Consider the following 15,165-nt stretch of genomic DNA (forward strand, 5'->3'; position numbering starts at 1 on the left):
AAAAGTCATACTATAGCATGTCGTCTGAAATATGACCAAAAAGTCATACTATAGTATGTCGTCAGAAATATGACCAAAAAGTCAAACTATAGCATGTCGTCTGAAATATGGACAAAAAGTCATGCTATAGCATGTCGTCTGAAATATGACCAAAAAGTCATACTATAGCATGTCGTCCCAAATATGGACAAAAAGTCATGCTATAGCATGTCGTCCCAAATATGACCAAAAAGTCATACTATAGCATGACGTCCGAAATATGACCAAAAAGTCATACTATAGCATGTCGTCTGAAATATGACCAAAAAGTCATACTATAGCATGTCGTCTGAAATATGACCAAAAAGTCATACTATAGCATGTCGTCTGAAATATGGACAAAAAGTCATACTATAGCATGTCGTCCCAAATATGACCAAAAAGTCATACTATAGCATGTCGTCCCAAATATGGTCAAAAAGTCATACTATAGCATGTCGTCCCAAATATGACCAAAAAGTCATACTATAGCATGTCGTCCCAAATATGACCAAAAAGTCATACTATAGCATGTCGTCTGAAATATGACCAAAAAGTCATACTATAGCATGTCGTCCCAAATATGACCAAAAAGTCATACTATAGCATGTCGTCCCAAATATGATGAAAAAGTCATACTATAGCATGTCGTCCCAAATATGGTCAAAAAGTCATACTATAGCATGTCGTCAGAAATATGACCAAAAAGTCATACTATAGCATGTCGTCCCAAATATGGTCAAAAAGTCATACTATAGCATGTTGTCCCAAATATGAACAAAAAGTCATACTATAGCATGTCGTCAGAAATATGACCAAAAAGTCATACTATAGCATGTCGTCAGAAATATGACCAAAAAGTCATACTATAGCATGTTGTCCCAAATATGAACAAAAAGTCATACTATAGCATGTCGTCCCAAATATGACCAAAAAGTCATACTATAGCATGTCGTCAGAAATATGGTCAAAAAGTCATACTATAGCATGTTGTCCCAAATATGAACAAAAAGTCATACTATAGCATGTTGTCCCAAATATGACCAAAAAGTCATACTATAGCATGTCGTCCCAAATATGAACAAAAAGTCATACTATAGCATGTTGTCCCAAATATGAACAAAAAGTCATACTATAGCATGTCGTCCCAAATATGACCAAAAAGTCATACTATAGCATGTCGTCCCAAATATGGACAAAAAGTCATACTATAGCATGTCGTCAGAAATATGACCAAAAAGTCATACTATAGCATGTCGTCAGAAATATGACCAAAAAGTCATACTATAGCATGTCGTCAGAAATATGACCAAAAAGTCATACTATAGCATGTCGTCAGAAATATGACCAAAAAGTCATACTATAGCATGTCGTCCCAAATATGATCAAAAAGTCATACTATAGCATGTCGTCCCCAAATATGACCAAAAAGTCATACGATAGCATGTCATCTGAAATATGACCAAAAAGTCATACTATAGCATGTCGTCTGAAATATGGACAAAAAGTCATACTATAGCATGTCGTCCCAAATATGACCAAAAAGTCATACTATAGCATGTCGTCTGAAATATGACCAAAAAGTCATACTATAGCATGTCGTCCCAAATATGGACAAAAAGTCATACTATAGCATGTCGTCCCCAATATGACCAAAAAGTCATACTATAGCATGTCGTCCCTAATATGATCAAAAAGTCATACTATAGCATGTCGTCCCAAATATGACCAAAAAGTCATACTATAGCATGTCGTCCCAAATATGACCAAAAAGTCATACTGTAGCATGTCGTCTGAAATATGGACAAAAAGTCATACTATAGCATGTCGTCCCAAATATGACCAAAAAGTCATACTATAGCATGTCGTCTGAAATATGGACAAAAAGTCATACTATAGCATGTCGTCCCAAATATGACCAAAAAGTCATACTATAGCATGTCGTCTGAAATATGACCAAAAAGTCATACTGTAGCATGTCGTCTGAAATATGACCAAAAAGTCATACTATAGCATGTCGTCCCAAATATGATCAAAAAGTCATACTGTAGCATGTCGTCTGAAATATGACCAAAAAGTCATACTATAGCATGTCGTCTGAAATATGACCAAAAAGTCATACTATAGCATGTCGTCTGAAATATGACCAAAAAGTCATACTATAGCATGTCGTCCCAAATATGACCAAAAAGTCATACTATAGCATGTCGTCTGAAATATGATCAAAAAGTCATACTGTAGCATGTCGTCTGAAATATGACCAAAAAGTCATACTATAGCATGTCGTCTGAAATATGACCAAAAAGTCATACTATAGCATGTCGTCCCAAATATGACCAAAAAGTCATACTATAGCATGTCGTCTGAAATATGACCAAAAAGTCATACTATAGCATGTCGTCTGAAATATGGACAAAAAGTCATACTATAGCATGTCGTCCCAAATATGATCAAAAAGTCATACTATAGCATGTCGTCTGAAATATGACCAAAAAGTCATACTATAGCATGTCGTCTGAAATATGGACAAAAAGTCATACTATAGCATGTCGTCCCAAATATGATCAAAAAGTCATACTATAGCATGTCGTCTGAAATATGATCAAAAAGTCATACTGTAGCATGTCGTCCCAAATATGACCAAAAAGTCATACTATAGCATGTCGTCTGAAATATGACCAAAAAGTCATACTGTAGCATGTCGTCTGAAATATGACCAAAAAGTCATACTATAGCATGTCGTCCCAAATATGACCAAAAAGTCATACTGTAGCATGTCTTCCCAAATATGACCAAAAAGTCATACTATAGCATGTCGTCCCAAATATGATCAAAAAGTCATACTGTAGCATGTCGTCTGAAATATGACCAAAAAGTCATACTATAGCATGTCGTCTGAAATATGACCAAAAAGTCATACTATAGCATGTCGTCCCAAATATGACCAAAAAGTCATACTATAGCATGTCGTCTGAAATATGACCAAAAAGTCATACTATAGCATGTCGTTCTGAAATATGGACAAAAAGTCATACTATAGCATGTCGTCCCAAATATGATCAAAAAGTCATACTATAGCATGTCGTCTGAAATATGACCAAAAAGTCATACTATAGCATGTCGTCTGAAATATGGACAAAAAGTCATACTATAGCATGTCGTCCCAAATATGATCAAAAAGTCATACTATAGCATGTCGTCTGAAATATGGACAAAAAGTCATACTATAGCATGTCGTCTGAAATATGGACAAAAAGTCATACTATAGCATGTCGTCTGAAATATGGACAAAAAGTCATACTATAGCATGTCGTCCCAAATATGATCAAAAAGTCATACTATAGCATGTCGTCTGAAATATGGACAAAAAGTCATACTATAGCATGTCGTCTGAAATATGACCAAAAAGTCATACTATAGCATGTCGTCCCAAATATGGACAAAAAGTCATACTATAGCATGTCGTCTGAAATATGGACAAAAAGTCATACTATAGCATGTCGTCTGAAATATGACCAAAAAGTCATACTATAGCATGTCGTCCCAAATATGGTCAAAAAGTCATACTATAGCATGTCGTCCCAAATATGAACAAAAAGTCATACTATAGCATGTCGTCTGAAATATGACCAAAAAGTCATACTATAGCATGTCGTCTGAAATATGGACAAAAAGTCATACTATAGCATGTCGTCTGAAATATGGACAAAAAGTCATACTATAGCATGTCGTCTGAAATATGACCAAAAAGTCATACTATAGCATGTCGTCTGAAATATGACCAAAAAGTCATACTATAGCATGTCGTCCCAAATATGATCAAAAAGTCATACTGTAGCATGTCGTCTGAAATATGACCAAAAAGTCATACTATAGCATGTCGTCTGAAATATGACCAAAAAGTCATACTATAGCATGTCGTCCCAAATATGACCAAAAAGTCATACTATAGCATGTCGTCTGAAATATGACCAAAAAGTCATACTATAGCATGTCGTCTGAAATATGACCAAAAAGTCATACTATAGCATGTCGTCCCAAATATGACCAAAAAGTCATACTATAGCATGTCGTCCCAAATATGACCAAAAAGTCATACTATAGCATGTCGTCCCAAATATGACCAAAAAGTCATACTATAGCATGTCGTCTGAAATATGACCAAAAAGTCATACTATAGCATGTCGTCCCAAATATGATCAAAAAGTCATACTGTAGCATGTCGTCTGAAATATGACCAAAAAGTCATACTATAGCATGTCGTCTGAAATATGACCAAAAAGTCATACTATAGCATGTCGTCTGAAATATGGACAAAAAGTCATACTATAGCATGTCGTCCGAAATATGACCAAAAAGTCATACTATAGCATGTCGTCCCAAATATGACCAAAAAGTCATACTATAGCATGTCGTCTGAAATATGACCAAAAAGTCATACTACAGCATGTCGTCTGAAATATGACCAAAAAGTCATACTATAGCATGTCGTCTGAAATATGACCAAAAAGTCATACTATAGCATGTCGTCCGAAATATGACCAAAAAGTCATACTATAGCATGTCGTCCCAAATATGACCAAAAAGTCATACTGTAGCATGTCTTCCCAAATATGACCAAAAAGTCATACTATAGCATGTCGTCCCAAATATGATCAAAAAGTCATACTATAGCATGTCGTCTGAAATATGACCAAAAAGTCATACTATAGCATGTCGTCTGAAATATGGACAAAAAGTCATACTATAGCATGTCGTCCCAAATATGATCAAAAAGTCATACTATAGCATGTCGTCTGAAATATGACCAAAAAGTCATACTGTAGCATGTCGTCCCAAATATGACCAAAAAGTCATACTATAGCATGTCGTCTGAAATATGATCAAAAAGTCATACTGTAGCATGTCGTCCCAAATATGACCAAAAAGTCATACTATAGCATGTCGTCTGAAATATGATCAAAAAGTCATACTGTAGCATGTCGTCCCAAATATGACCAAAAAGTCATACTATAGCATGTCGTCTGAAATATGACCAAAAAGTCATACTATAGCATGTCGTCCCAAATATGACCAAAAAGTCATACTATAGCATGTCGTCTGAAATATGACCAAAAAGTCATACTATAGCATGTCGTCTGAAATATGGACAAAAAGTCATACTATAGCATGTCGTCCCAAATATGATCAAAAAGTCATACTATAGCATGTCGTCTGAAATATGGACAAAAAGTCATACTATAGCATGTCGTCTGAAATATGGACAAAAAGTCATACTATAGCATGTCGTCCCAAATATGATCAAAAAGTCATACTATAGCATGTCGTCCCAAATATGATCAAAAAGTCATACTATAGCATGTCGTCCCAAATATGATCAAAAAGTCATACTATAGCATGTCGTCTGAAATATGACCAAAAAGTCATACTATAGCATGTCGTCTGAAATATGACCAAAAAGTCATACTATAGCATGTCGTCCCAAATATGATCAAAAAGTCATACTATAGCATGTCGTCCCAAATATGACCAAAAAGTCATACTATAGCATGTCGTCTGAAATATGACCAAAAAGTCATACTATAGCATGTCGTCTGAAATATGGACAAAAAGTCATACTGTAGCATGTCGTCCCAAATATGACCAAAAAGTCATACTATAGCATGTCGTCTGAAATATGACCAAAAAGTCATACTATAGCATGTCGTCTGAAATATGACCAAAAAGTCATACTATAGCATGTCGTCCCAAATATGACCAAAAAGTCATACTATAGCATGTCGTCTGAAATATGACCAAAAAGTCATACTATAGCATGTCGTCTGAAATATGGACAAAAAGTCATACTATAGCATGTCGTCCCAAATATGATCAAAAAGTCATACTATAGCATGTCGTCCCAAATATGATCAAAAAGTCATACTATAGCATGTCGTCTGAAATATGGACAAAAAGTCATACTATAGCATGTCGTCTGAAATATGGACAAAAAGTCATACTATAGCATGTCGTCTGAAATATGGACAAAAAGTCATACTATAGCATGTCGTCCCAAATATGATCAAAAAGTCATACTATAGCATGTCGTCTGAAATATGGACAAAAAGTCATACTATAGCATGTCGTCTGAAATATGGACAAAAAGTCATACTATAGCATGTCGTCTGAAATATGACCAAAAAGTCATACTATAGCATGTCGTCCCAAATATGGACAAAAAGTCATACTATAGCATGTCGTCCCAAATATGACCAAAAAGTCATACTATAGCATGTCGTCCCAAATATGGTCAAAAAGTCATACTATAGCATGTCGTCCCAAATATGACCAAAAAGTCATACTATAGCATGTCGTCTGAAATATGGACAAAAAGTCATACTATAGCATGTCGTCCCAAATATGGACAAAAAGTCATACTATAGCATGTCGTCCCAAATATGATCAAAAAGTCATACTATAGCATGTCGTCCCAAATATGATCAAAAAGTCATACTATAGCATGTCGTCTGAAATATGGACAAAAAGTCATACTATAGCATGTCGTCCCAAATATGATCAAAAAGTCATACTATACCATGTCGTCTGAAATATGACCAAAAAGTCATACTATAGCATGTCGTCTGAAATATGGACAAAAAGTCATACTATAGCATGTCGTCTGAAATATGGACAAAAAGTCATACTATAGCATGTCGTCTGAAATATGGACAAAAAGTCATACTATAGCATGTCGTCAGAAATATGACCAAAAAGTCATACTATAGCATGTCGTCCCAAATATGATCAAAAAGTCATACTATAGCATGTCGTCTGAAATATGGACAAAAAGTCATACTATAGCATGTCGTCAGAAATATGACCAAAAAGTCATACTATAGCATGTCGTCCCAAATATGACCAAAAAGTCATACTATAGCATGTCGTCTGAAATATGGACAAAAAGTCATACTATAGCATGTCGTCAGAAATATGACCAAAAAGTCATACTATAGCATGTCGTCCCAAATATGACCAAAAAGTCATACTATAGCATGTCGTCCCAAATATGATCAAAAAGTCAGAATTGACAAAAACACCATCGTCTCTCTTACGCGGTCCGAAACGCGATTTAAACATCACACTATAGTATGCTGCCAAAATCGCAAAAAAATGTGATCCCTTAGAGTGTCGTCCAAAACTGCAAACAAACATCATACTGTAACGTAAACAACATAATGTTGTCCAAAAGTGATCATTCTACTTTTTCCTCCGTGGACTGATGACTTTGCAGTTTTCATTGTTCGATCCACGACATGATTCAGTGTACTTTCCAAAGAGAACACGTGGAGCAGTTTTCTGTTTCTGCCAGCGGGAACACGTCGCCTGCAGTGTCGGAGAGTAACTGGTTCCACGTATCAGCGCCCCGTCCACCTGAAGCTCGATCCGAGGCTCTGGGAGCAGTTTTCCTTCCTCGCAAGTCCGCTGTGATCGAAATATTTCGGTGGTTGCGCCTTAAAATCAAAATATTCCTCAAGTAATATTAAAGAATGACATGAATTTGATATTGTACGTTGTCCTGTTGTTTGATATAGCACTGTAGTGGAATTTAAATTTAGTCTTTAGGACCCTTCAATTTTTGGACCTTTTCTTCAAACCGGGCTCTTCCGTTTGCAACAATTGAAAAAGACGACACAATTGACAAATGTTGCAGTATCTTTATTATTTAAGTGCTGCTGGACATGTTAAAAATATTCCCTCAACAATTTCCCATTACACCATTATCTGCTGGAAGAGCCGAGTGTATAAAACTATGACATTTAAAAAAAAACACAAAAAAAAACAGGTGACGCTCAATACAAATAAAAAAAAATACAAACTTCAGGATCCCTGGAAGCTACAAAAAGGGCCACAGTGAACTACCGCGCAAATCTACAGGAGCGAAGAACCTACTGTCGACAAAATAAATAGAGGCAGTCGAATCCGGCGGTGGCGGCTGATGTCGGAGGCGCGCTGACGGCACGATTCAAATATTTCATGTGTGAGCAGCGTTTGTAACAGACCGGTATGAAGAGCAGCGCTGAGCGCTGCGGTAGGGAAGGCCCGAGGCCATACGCTCACCCTACACAGCGAGCCCCCGGGGATCCAATTATCATGTATTTGTGAGGACCGCTTGTAAACAACTGCGGAATGTGTGGACGGGGGTGAAAGACATCCTTCATGAAACAATTGAGAGGCGCCCCGCGTGATAATCGGAAAGTTTCATTAGAGGCCCGCCTGATCAAAAAAAAAAGTCCTCCCCGCCTCTGTCTAGGATTCGGAGCTGCCCCGCGCGTCTTCGGTTTTACTCCTCGCCGGCGCTACAACAAAGCGGGAACTTCTCCAGTCAGCTGCTTTTTTTTTTTTTTTTTTTTTTTGAAGCCCCGGGCTGCCGGGCTCAGACGTACTCCTTGCTGCCGCTCGGAGGGCCCGAGCGGGAGCCGCCGACGGACGGGTACTTGGAGACCTGCTTCTTCCTCGGACAGGAAGCGGCCAGCATGGCCCCGCCCAGGACATCGAGGAGGGAACCGCCCCAGGCGATGAAGATGGCGGCGCCAAACTCAAACCTGCACAGACGAGAAGGTTGCTTTTGTTGTTGTTGTTGTTGTTTTTTACTGCCCGGAAAAAAAAGACGTACACAAACGAACTGAACATCTGGCCCAAGTTTAAATCTCCATTTGATGTTACTTCTGTTTTATTATTTCGGGAACGTCAATGGAAGTTTGTGTAAAAACCGGCGGAACATGTGTGCAGTTTTTTTGCTCCTCGAAGCAAAACTCCTTAACATTTGGTGAACAGTAGTCACCGTAGCAACATATGTCATTTTTATGGGATACTGCTAAAAAAAAAAAAAGTCTAGAAAGTCAGAAAACTGACGTTGCAGTAGTAATATCTACCTGAAGTCGACCAACGTGAGCTAATATTAGCGACCAGGGAAGACTAACAGCAAAACCACTCAGTGTAGTGAATTGAGCAGGAGCGCTTTTGTTCATAAAATCTGATTTGCAACGGAGTTATTTCTTTTTCACTTCAAGATATACAATAATGCCATCCGCAAGAGGAAAAATGTACAAAAGAAAAAGTAACAAGAATGTAAGTACGCGAGACTACCGTTTATTATTATTATTATTATCATTTGAGGTGTATGAATGATTCATTAACGCGTCTGCATTTCATATCGGTCAGGGATCGTAACTCCGTTGCAATTACGTTACATCTAATTTAATCTGCAAAAGTAAACAATCACAAGATTTAAACTTGTTGCTGCCGCGTGTAAATTCTGGATCCGCGTTGTGCAATTCGTAACCACCGCAGCTGCTCGGCGTGGTGGAGCCCGAAGTACAACATCCACATGGAACGTACCAAACGAAGGTTTACGTCAAAGAGGGTAAAAGCAGCTCGTGCGAGTCGTTCCAAAAAAAAAAAAAAAAAAAAAAAAACCTCATTCAAATCTCATTTCAATAAAAGTTACTTCCTACTGCTGCAAACCCAGAATCGGATCTTCATTTGAAATGGTCACGACGCGGCCGAGCGGCGGTCGACCGACGTGCGGTTTTACTCGCGGGCGCGCGCGGGCGCTCACTTTTACGTCGGGACCTCGTTTCGCGTTAAAAAAAAAAAAAATGGTTTCAAACGCTACGACGGGTCGGGAGAGCGCCCGCTGCGTTAGGATCACGTACTTGGTGTTGACGGGCGTGTAGGGGTTGTAGAAAGCCCGGATGACGTTGTGCGCGAACCAGGAGCACGCCACGATGGCACACAGTCCTGAGGGAGAGACAGAGAGACACAGAGACACAGAGAGACAGAGAGAGAGAGAGCAGACATGCTTTCACCTCCTTTCCAGTCACCGGGGCAGCTCTACCTATCGACTCCGGCACACTTTAGCTCTTACATGTTTCTCTTCAGAGGCCGTTACACCGCAGTCGGCGCCGGGACTCGTTCGGTCTCATGACCTCCGAAGGATCCGACAGATGAGTGGGAGGAAGGCCGGGAGGGAGGGGAGGGGGGGGGGGGGTCAAAACTCTCCTTGTTTGAGATCTTAAGCGGCCGTGTTTTCATGAAAATGACGTACCTCCCGTGGTATTACCGGACCACTCTGGTGGTACCCTAAATGATCCCCATAGCTTCTTTTTTTTTTGCACAGTCAGCGAAATGTCGATCAGAAGGACCGGGCGCAAACGTTACGCTGATGTTCAGCATCAGCCGACGTGTCCTAATGAATTTGGCGGCCCCTTGAATTTTCTAGCGCCACCACTTTTTTTAAACATTTTATTGAGAACATTTTACCGTACGTATGCTCATGAGTGGATCCCAATAACGGCGATCTCTTTATTTTCTATCGACGAGCGTCGTCGACCGTCAGTTGTGGCCGTCTTCAACCAAACACCCGATGAAACGAAAAGAACACATTTCCGTCCACGTCGTAGCCTCGTTTAAAAGCTGTCGAGCGTTTCCTACATTTTGTGGCGTTGTCCTATATTTCGATTTTGAAAAGTCGTACCGTCGCCGCCGCTCGCGTCCGAGCCCGAACGCCTCCCCCCCCCCCCCCTCTCCCTCCCACCCCCCCCGCCCCCCCCACCGAGATTAAAAGCGCTTAAAAATGAAAAACTAAACATTTTGGGTGCTTTCCATCCTGACACCCGTCAATCCCAGCTGGTCTTCGGGAGATTGAGCTCTTTGCTATCTTTTTCTTCTTGTTTGTTTAAATCTTTGCACTGTTGTTGAAGTTCGTTTTAATTGAATTATTCTATTTATTGTATACGCTGTGCATTTTTATATTTAATATTTTACCGTTGTTTTATTGCTTTCCTGTACCTATTAACGCTTGCTGTAGCGAGAAGAAGAAAAAAAACAACCCGTCCCCCTTGTGTGATTAATAAAGTAACTCCCTGCCCTGTCTGCGTTACACCGTGATGGTTTCCGCGCTCACCTCCCACCAGCAGGACGATGCCTCCCGTCACGGCGACGCGGGACTTGCGTAGTTTGTCGCTTCCTCCGCAGGTGGTGCACTTCATGCCCATGCAGGCCACGCCGAGGCCCGCGACGGACACGATGATGCCGACTATCATCAGGGCGCGAGTTGCCTGGAGAGAACCTGCGGCGGACGGAGGGAGGGAAGGAAAACGCAGGGTGACGAAGGAGCCGGAGCGCAGTGCAGGAAGAGGAGTGCGTTTGGTCTGTTCTGGGGGGGGGGCAACGACTAAACGTAGGAGTTTTGAAGAAAATAAAATAAAATAAATAAATAAATACTGCAATTTGCACAACAAAAAAAAACAACAACAAAAAAACAAACACTTAAGAGCACACAAAAGTCATATCATCTTATTTGCAAAATGCAAATCTGGAAGCTCAGATCAGGAAGTGCTACGGCTATTAAACAGGCTCCGACCTACCAGAGAGGCTTAATGTCCGGAGGTTGTGAATTACATTCACATTAGCCTGACAGGACACTTTAATGTGAGCTTTTCCTGGAAGTGGAAACCATGGGATACACAAGGACACACACAAACAGAGGGGAGAAACACATCTCACGCTCTTTCATTGTCCCTGACTCTCCCCCCCCCACCCCCCTTCTCCACCCAGTATGTGGAGGCCTTCTGAAACACCAGTGTCAGTATCTGTCGGCACCCCCCCCCCCTCTTCATCCTATAAACCTATCACTGGGTGTGCACCCCCCCCCCCCTCCCCTCCCCTCCACCCTCCCTCCCTCCCTCCACCCTGTCCACCTAGAACCAGTCTGTGCCAGCCTAGGCCATCCCTGCCCTGCCCAGACAAACAAACAAAACCCTCTGACAGTCAGGGAGGGATGGATGGAGGGATGGATGGAGGGATGGATGGATGGAGGGAGAGAGAGACAGAGGATATAAAGCTGAATATAAAGCCGTGAGGAAAAAGGAAACAATAGGGCGGATTAGTCAGCAGCAGGATGCACAGTTTCCTGCACACCGCTCTCGATGGCGGTACCGAACAGTCTTCGGTAGTTTTGCAGTTTCACAAATCTGGTTACATCACAGAAATCCACCGAGACGACAAAACAACCAATTACACCTGACATGTTTGGTGGTTTGATTACACTCTCTGTAATACGGCTTCCCTCCCTGCATCGCTCACTTCTAGGGACACTTTGGATTTTTCTTGTTCTTGAGAATTATTCGCACGCGGCGGCAACATGAATACAAGTCGCTAATTGCATGAAACCAGTCCTACAGAACCACAGACTCACGAGCCCGTCGGGTCGTGGCCAGATTAAAACAACACATTTTGACACGGGGTCACAGATACAGAGGACAGACGCACCTTGAGGCACTTTCTAAATGTCAGCTCATACAATCAAGACTGTCACAAACCGCTCACCCTCGAGAGTCTGAAACACAAAGCTGGTCGTTTACTTTTCCTGGCAGGTGATCCAGCTAAATATTAAGCTTAATTACTAGATGTAGTAGACAATGAATTTATCCCTTCCACGCAAGAATATGGACTTTACAATGAAAAGCTTAGGGGAAATGTCCAATTTCACAGTATTTGTAAAAGAAGTAACACTGTCTGGCATTTTTTTGTTTTGTTGGTATAGATAAGTTGTGTACCCACAAGTATTCCTGAGCGTTCCCGGTGAACAACGGGTGCTGCATAAATCAGGAGTTCTTAATTGGTGTGTATTCCTGCCTGCAAAACTTCTTTTCAGTCCCCATTCCACTGAATCATATTCATATTCATATTCACATGTAGTCTAGCTTCGTTCCACTGAGGATGCCTCTGGTGAAAGAGCAATACATATATAGCTTAGTTACTGTATTTTGACAACAAGGCACAACCACACGGACAAAAAGAGGGACTCGGCACCTCGTGTCAAATGCAACACGGTCACATCACGGGTGGTGGAACGATGCCCGGATAATGTGTCATCTACTATACCCGGGTGTGCAGGTTGCGCGATAGGGTGGAGGATTTCCCCCTAAAATGGGACAATGCACTAGTGAAGTTTGATTTTTCTCCTGGAGGTTGTACCTGCCTTCATTAAAAAGAAAGAAAAAGGAAGCCTTACAGACAAAGACACTACCGCTGTAGCTGCACTTAAAAGAATGTGATCGCGCACCCCCCCCCCCTCCAGGCGGCAGGTAAACCTAATCCGGGATAACAGTGCGCTCCATTGAGGAGCTCAGGTGGAGGTGGAGGAGCAGGTGCGTCTGCAGGTGGAGTCGTGAATAAGAGTGTGTGTGTGTGTGTGTGCGAGGCGTGACAGCACAACGCTGGAAGACCAAGTCAAACGAGACAACACGGGATTTCATCAACTTCTGCGCGAAAGCTATCAAACCCGGCGCGCTCTTATTTTGACAGGCTGCATTCACGTGAATATGTCGTCATTTCCTCCGGCGGGGGTCTCGGCTCACCGAAAAGCACAACTTACTATCGAGCTGCAGAATGGAGTCGTAGATTTTACACTGGAGCTGCCCGGTGCTTTGAAAAGCGCAGGACATCCACAGTCCCTGGTACATGGCCACCGCCGTGATGATGTTGTCCCCGATGTACGCGGACATCTTCCACTGCGGCAGGACGGTGCCGATAATCAGCCCGACGATGCCGATTAACGACAGGAAAAACCCCAGCAGCTGGATACCAGAGTTGGCCATCCTTGAAATAAAAAAAGAGTCCTCTTCTCCCGAGTCAACTTTGAAAAAAGGAAAAAGAATCCTGTGTCCGATTCACCTTCTCCAAGTTAAAAAAAAAAAAAAAAAAAAAAAAGCTCCTGAAAAGTTTGTTGAGCTCTGATATATATATATATATAAAAAAGTCACTTAAAGGATGCTGAAGCCGCAGGTAAGAGTCCGAGTCTCTGCAGAGCTCAGTACCGGGGGTCTTCAGTCGGGGATGGGCATCCAAGATGTGGGTGACGGTGTGAAAGTGGGTGTGTAATTATCGTGTCCGCTGATGCGTGGAGTCGCAGCTCTCTCTCTCTCTCTCTGTCTCTCTCTGTCTCCCTCCGTGTCCAGTAAAGCAACAGGTTGTCTTTCCACTCCACACGTTGTCACTTTCTTCATGCGTCGTGACAGCAACTTCACGCAGAGTGACCAAGACCGCTCATCCATTTTCACTTTTGATATTTCATCTGTTACAGCGAAAGTATTGGCGCAAGTAAGATGCGGACATTTTGATTATTGCCCCTTAAAGTCAGCCCACTATTGATTCATCGTTTGCTTAACGAACACGAACTGCAGGAAACGACGTTTTATCCGGTTTAAACGTGTCAAAAGACACTTCGGGGTTCAGTGCGAGTTTTATGTCGCACTTGATCTTACACAGATTAGATTCAAAGTAGTTTACAGACAAAAGGTTAAAGATGAAAAAAAAAATAAGTGCAATCAAGTTCAATGATAAAAAAAAAAAAAAAAAGTTTAAATTGAATTCGAGTCATACTTATCAAAATAACTTTTGAAAACATTTGGGAACATTGAAGTACAAAGCAGAACCGGTTCCAGCAGGCTTTTAACTAGAAGTCAGTACAAGGATTGGACCAATGTGCCACTTTTGGTTTTTTTTGTGCAGCCAATTCAAGACGGCATTCTTTCACAACCAGAAAATTTTTTAAAAAAAATACCCCGAAAAGCAGTGTTGGTTAGTCGGAGTCTATGTTTGATGGTGTAACTCAGATTCACACCGTCAAGACAGTGAAAGCTTCACAATACACGCACGGGGGGAGGGGGGGGGCATTGTATTCATTAATGATACGTCAGCATTTTATACCCGGAGTTGCTTAATACTACCTTTACAATATATGTATTTGATCCGAGTTCATGAACATGCAGTTGTAGCAGCTTCCTGCGGTGGGCGGGCAACAACAACAAAACAAAAAAAAAACCAACAACCTCATTTACACAATAGCAAGCATTGTCTTGTGTCAGAGGTCAGGCCGGCGCTGCAAGTGTGTGTTGGCTTCACACCGTGACCAAACAACAGTCCCACAGCAAAGGGAGAGGAAGTAATAAGCCATAATCCTGGAGGAAGTCGTCCCTGCCGCCAGGTTAATGGGAACGTGCTCACCTACTGTCTGGATCTTGTAATTAACGTGTAATGAGCTTTTTTTTTTTTTTTTCTCCAACAGCTCCGTTGCCCCCCCCCCACCCCCACCCCTCCCCA

At 41.3% G+C, this 15,165-nt stretch overlaps 1 protein-coding gene across 1 annotated transcript; it reads right to left on the bottom strand.

Annotated features, from left to right (window-relative positions):
• Positions 1-7,698: 7,698 nt before the first annotated feature.
• On the bottom strand, positions 7,699-14,185 carry cldn7a (claudin 7a). Its single transcript, XM_069159180.1, has 4 exons — positions 13,439-14,185; positions 10,964-11,128; positions 9,714-9,798; positions 7,699-8,600 (listed from the first exon to the last, which is right to left on the bottom strand). Exons 1-4 carry the CDS (start codon positions 13,659-13,661, stop codon positions 8,432-8,434), a joined length of 642 nt encoding a protein of 213 aa, XP_069015281.1. The 5' UTR covers positions 13,662-14,185; the 3' UTR covers positions 7,699-8,431.
• Positions 14,186-15,165: the final 980 nt, after the last annotated feature.

The sequence above is a fragment of the Embiotoca jacksoni genome, unplaced genomic scaffold, assembly GCF_022577435.1.
Source record: "Embiotoca jacksoni isolate LCO1_2020_lvr unplaced genomic scaffold, fEmbJac1.0.p SCAF_24, whole genome shotgun sequence".
Taxonomy (NCBI): domain Eukaryota; kingdom Metazoa; phylum Chordata; class Actinopteri; family Embiotocidae; genus Embiotoca; species Embiotoca jacksoni.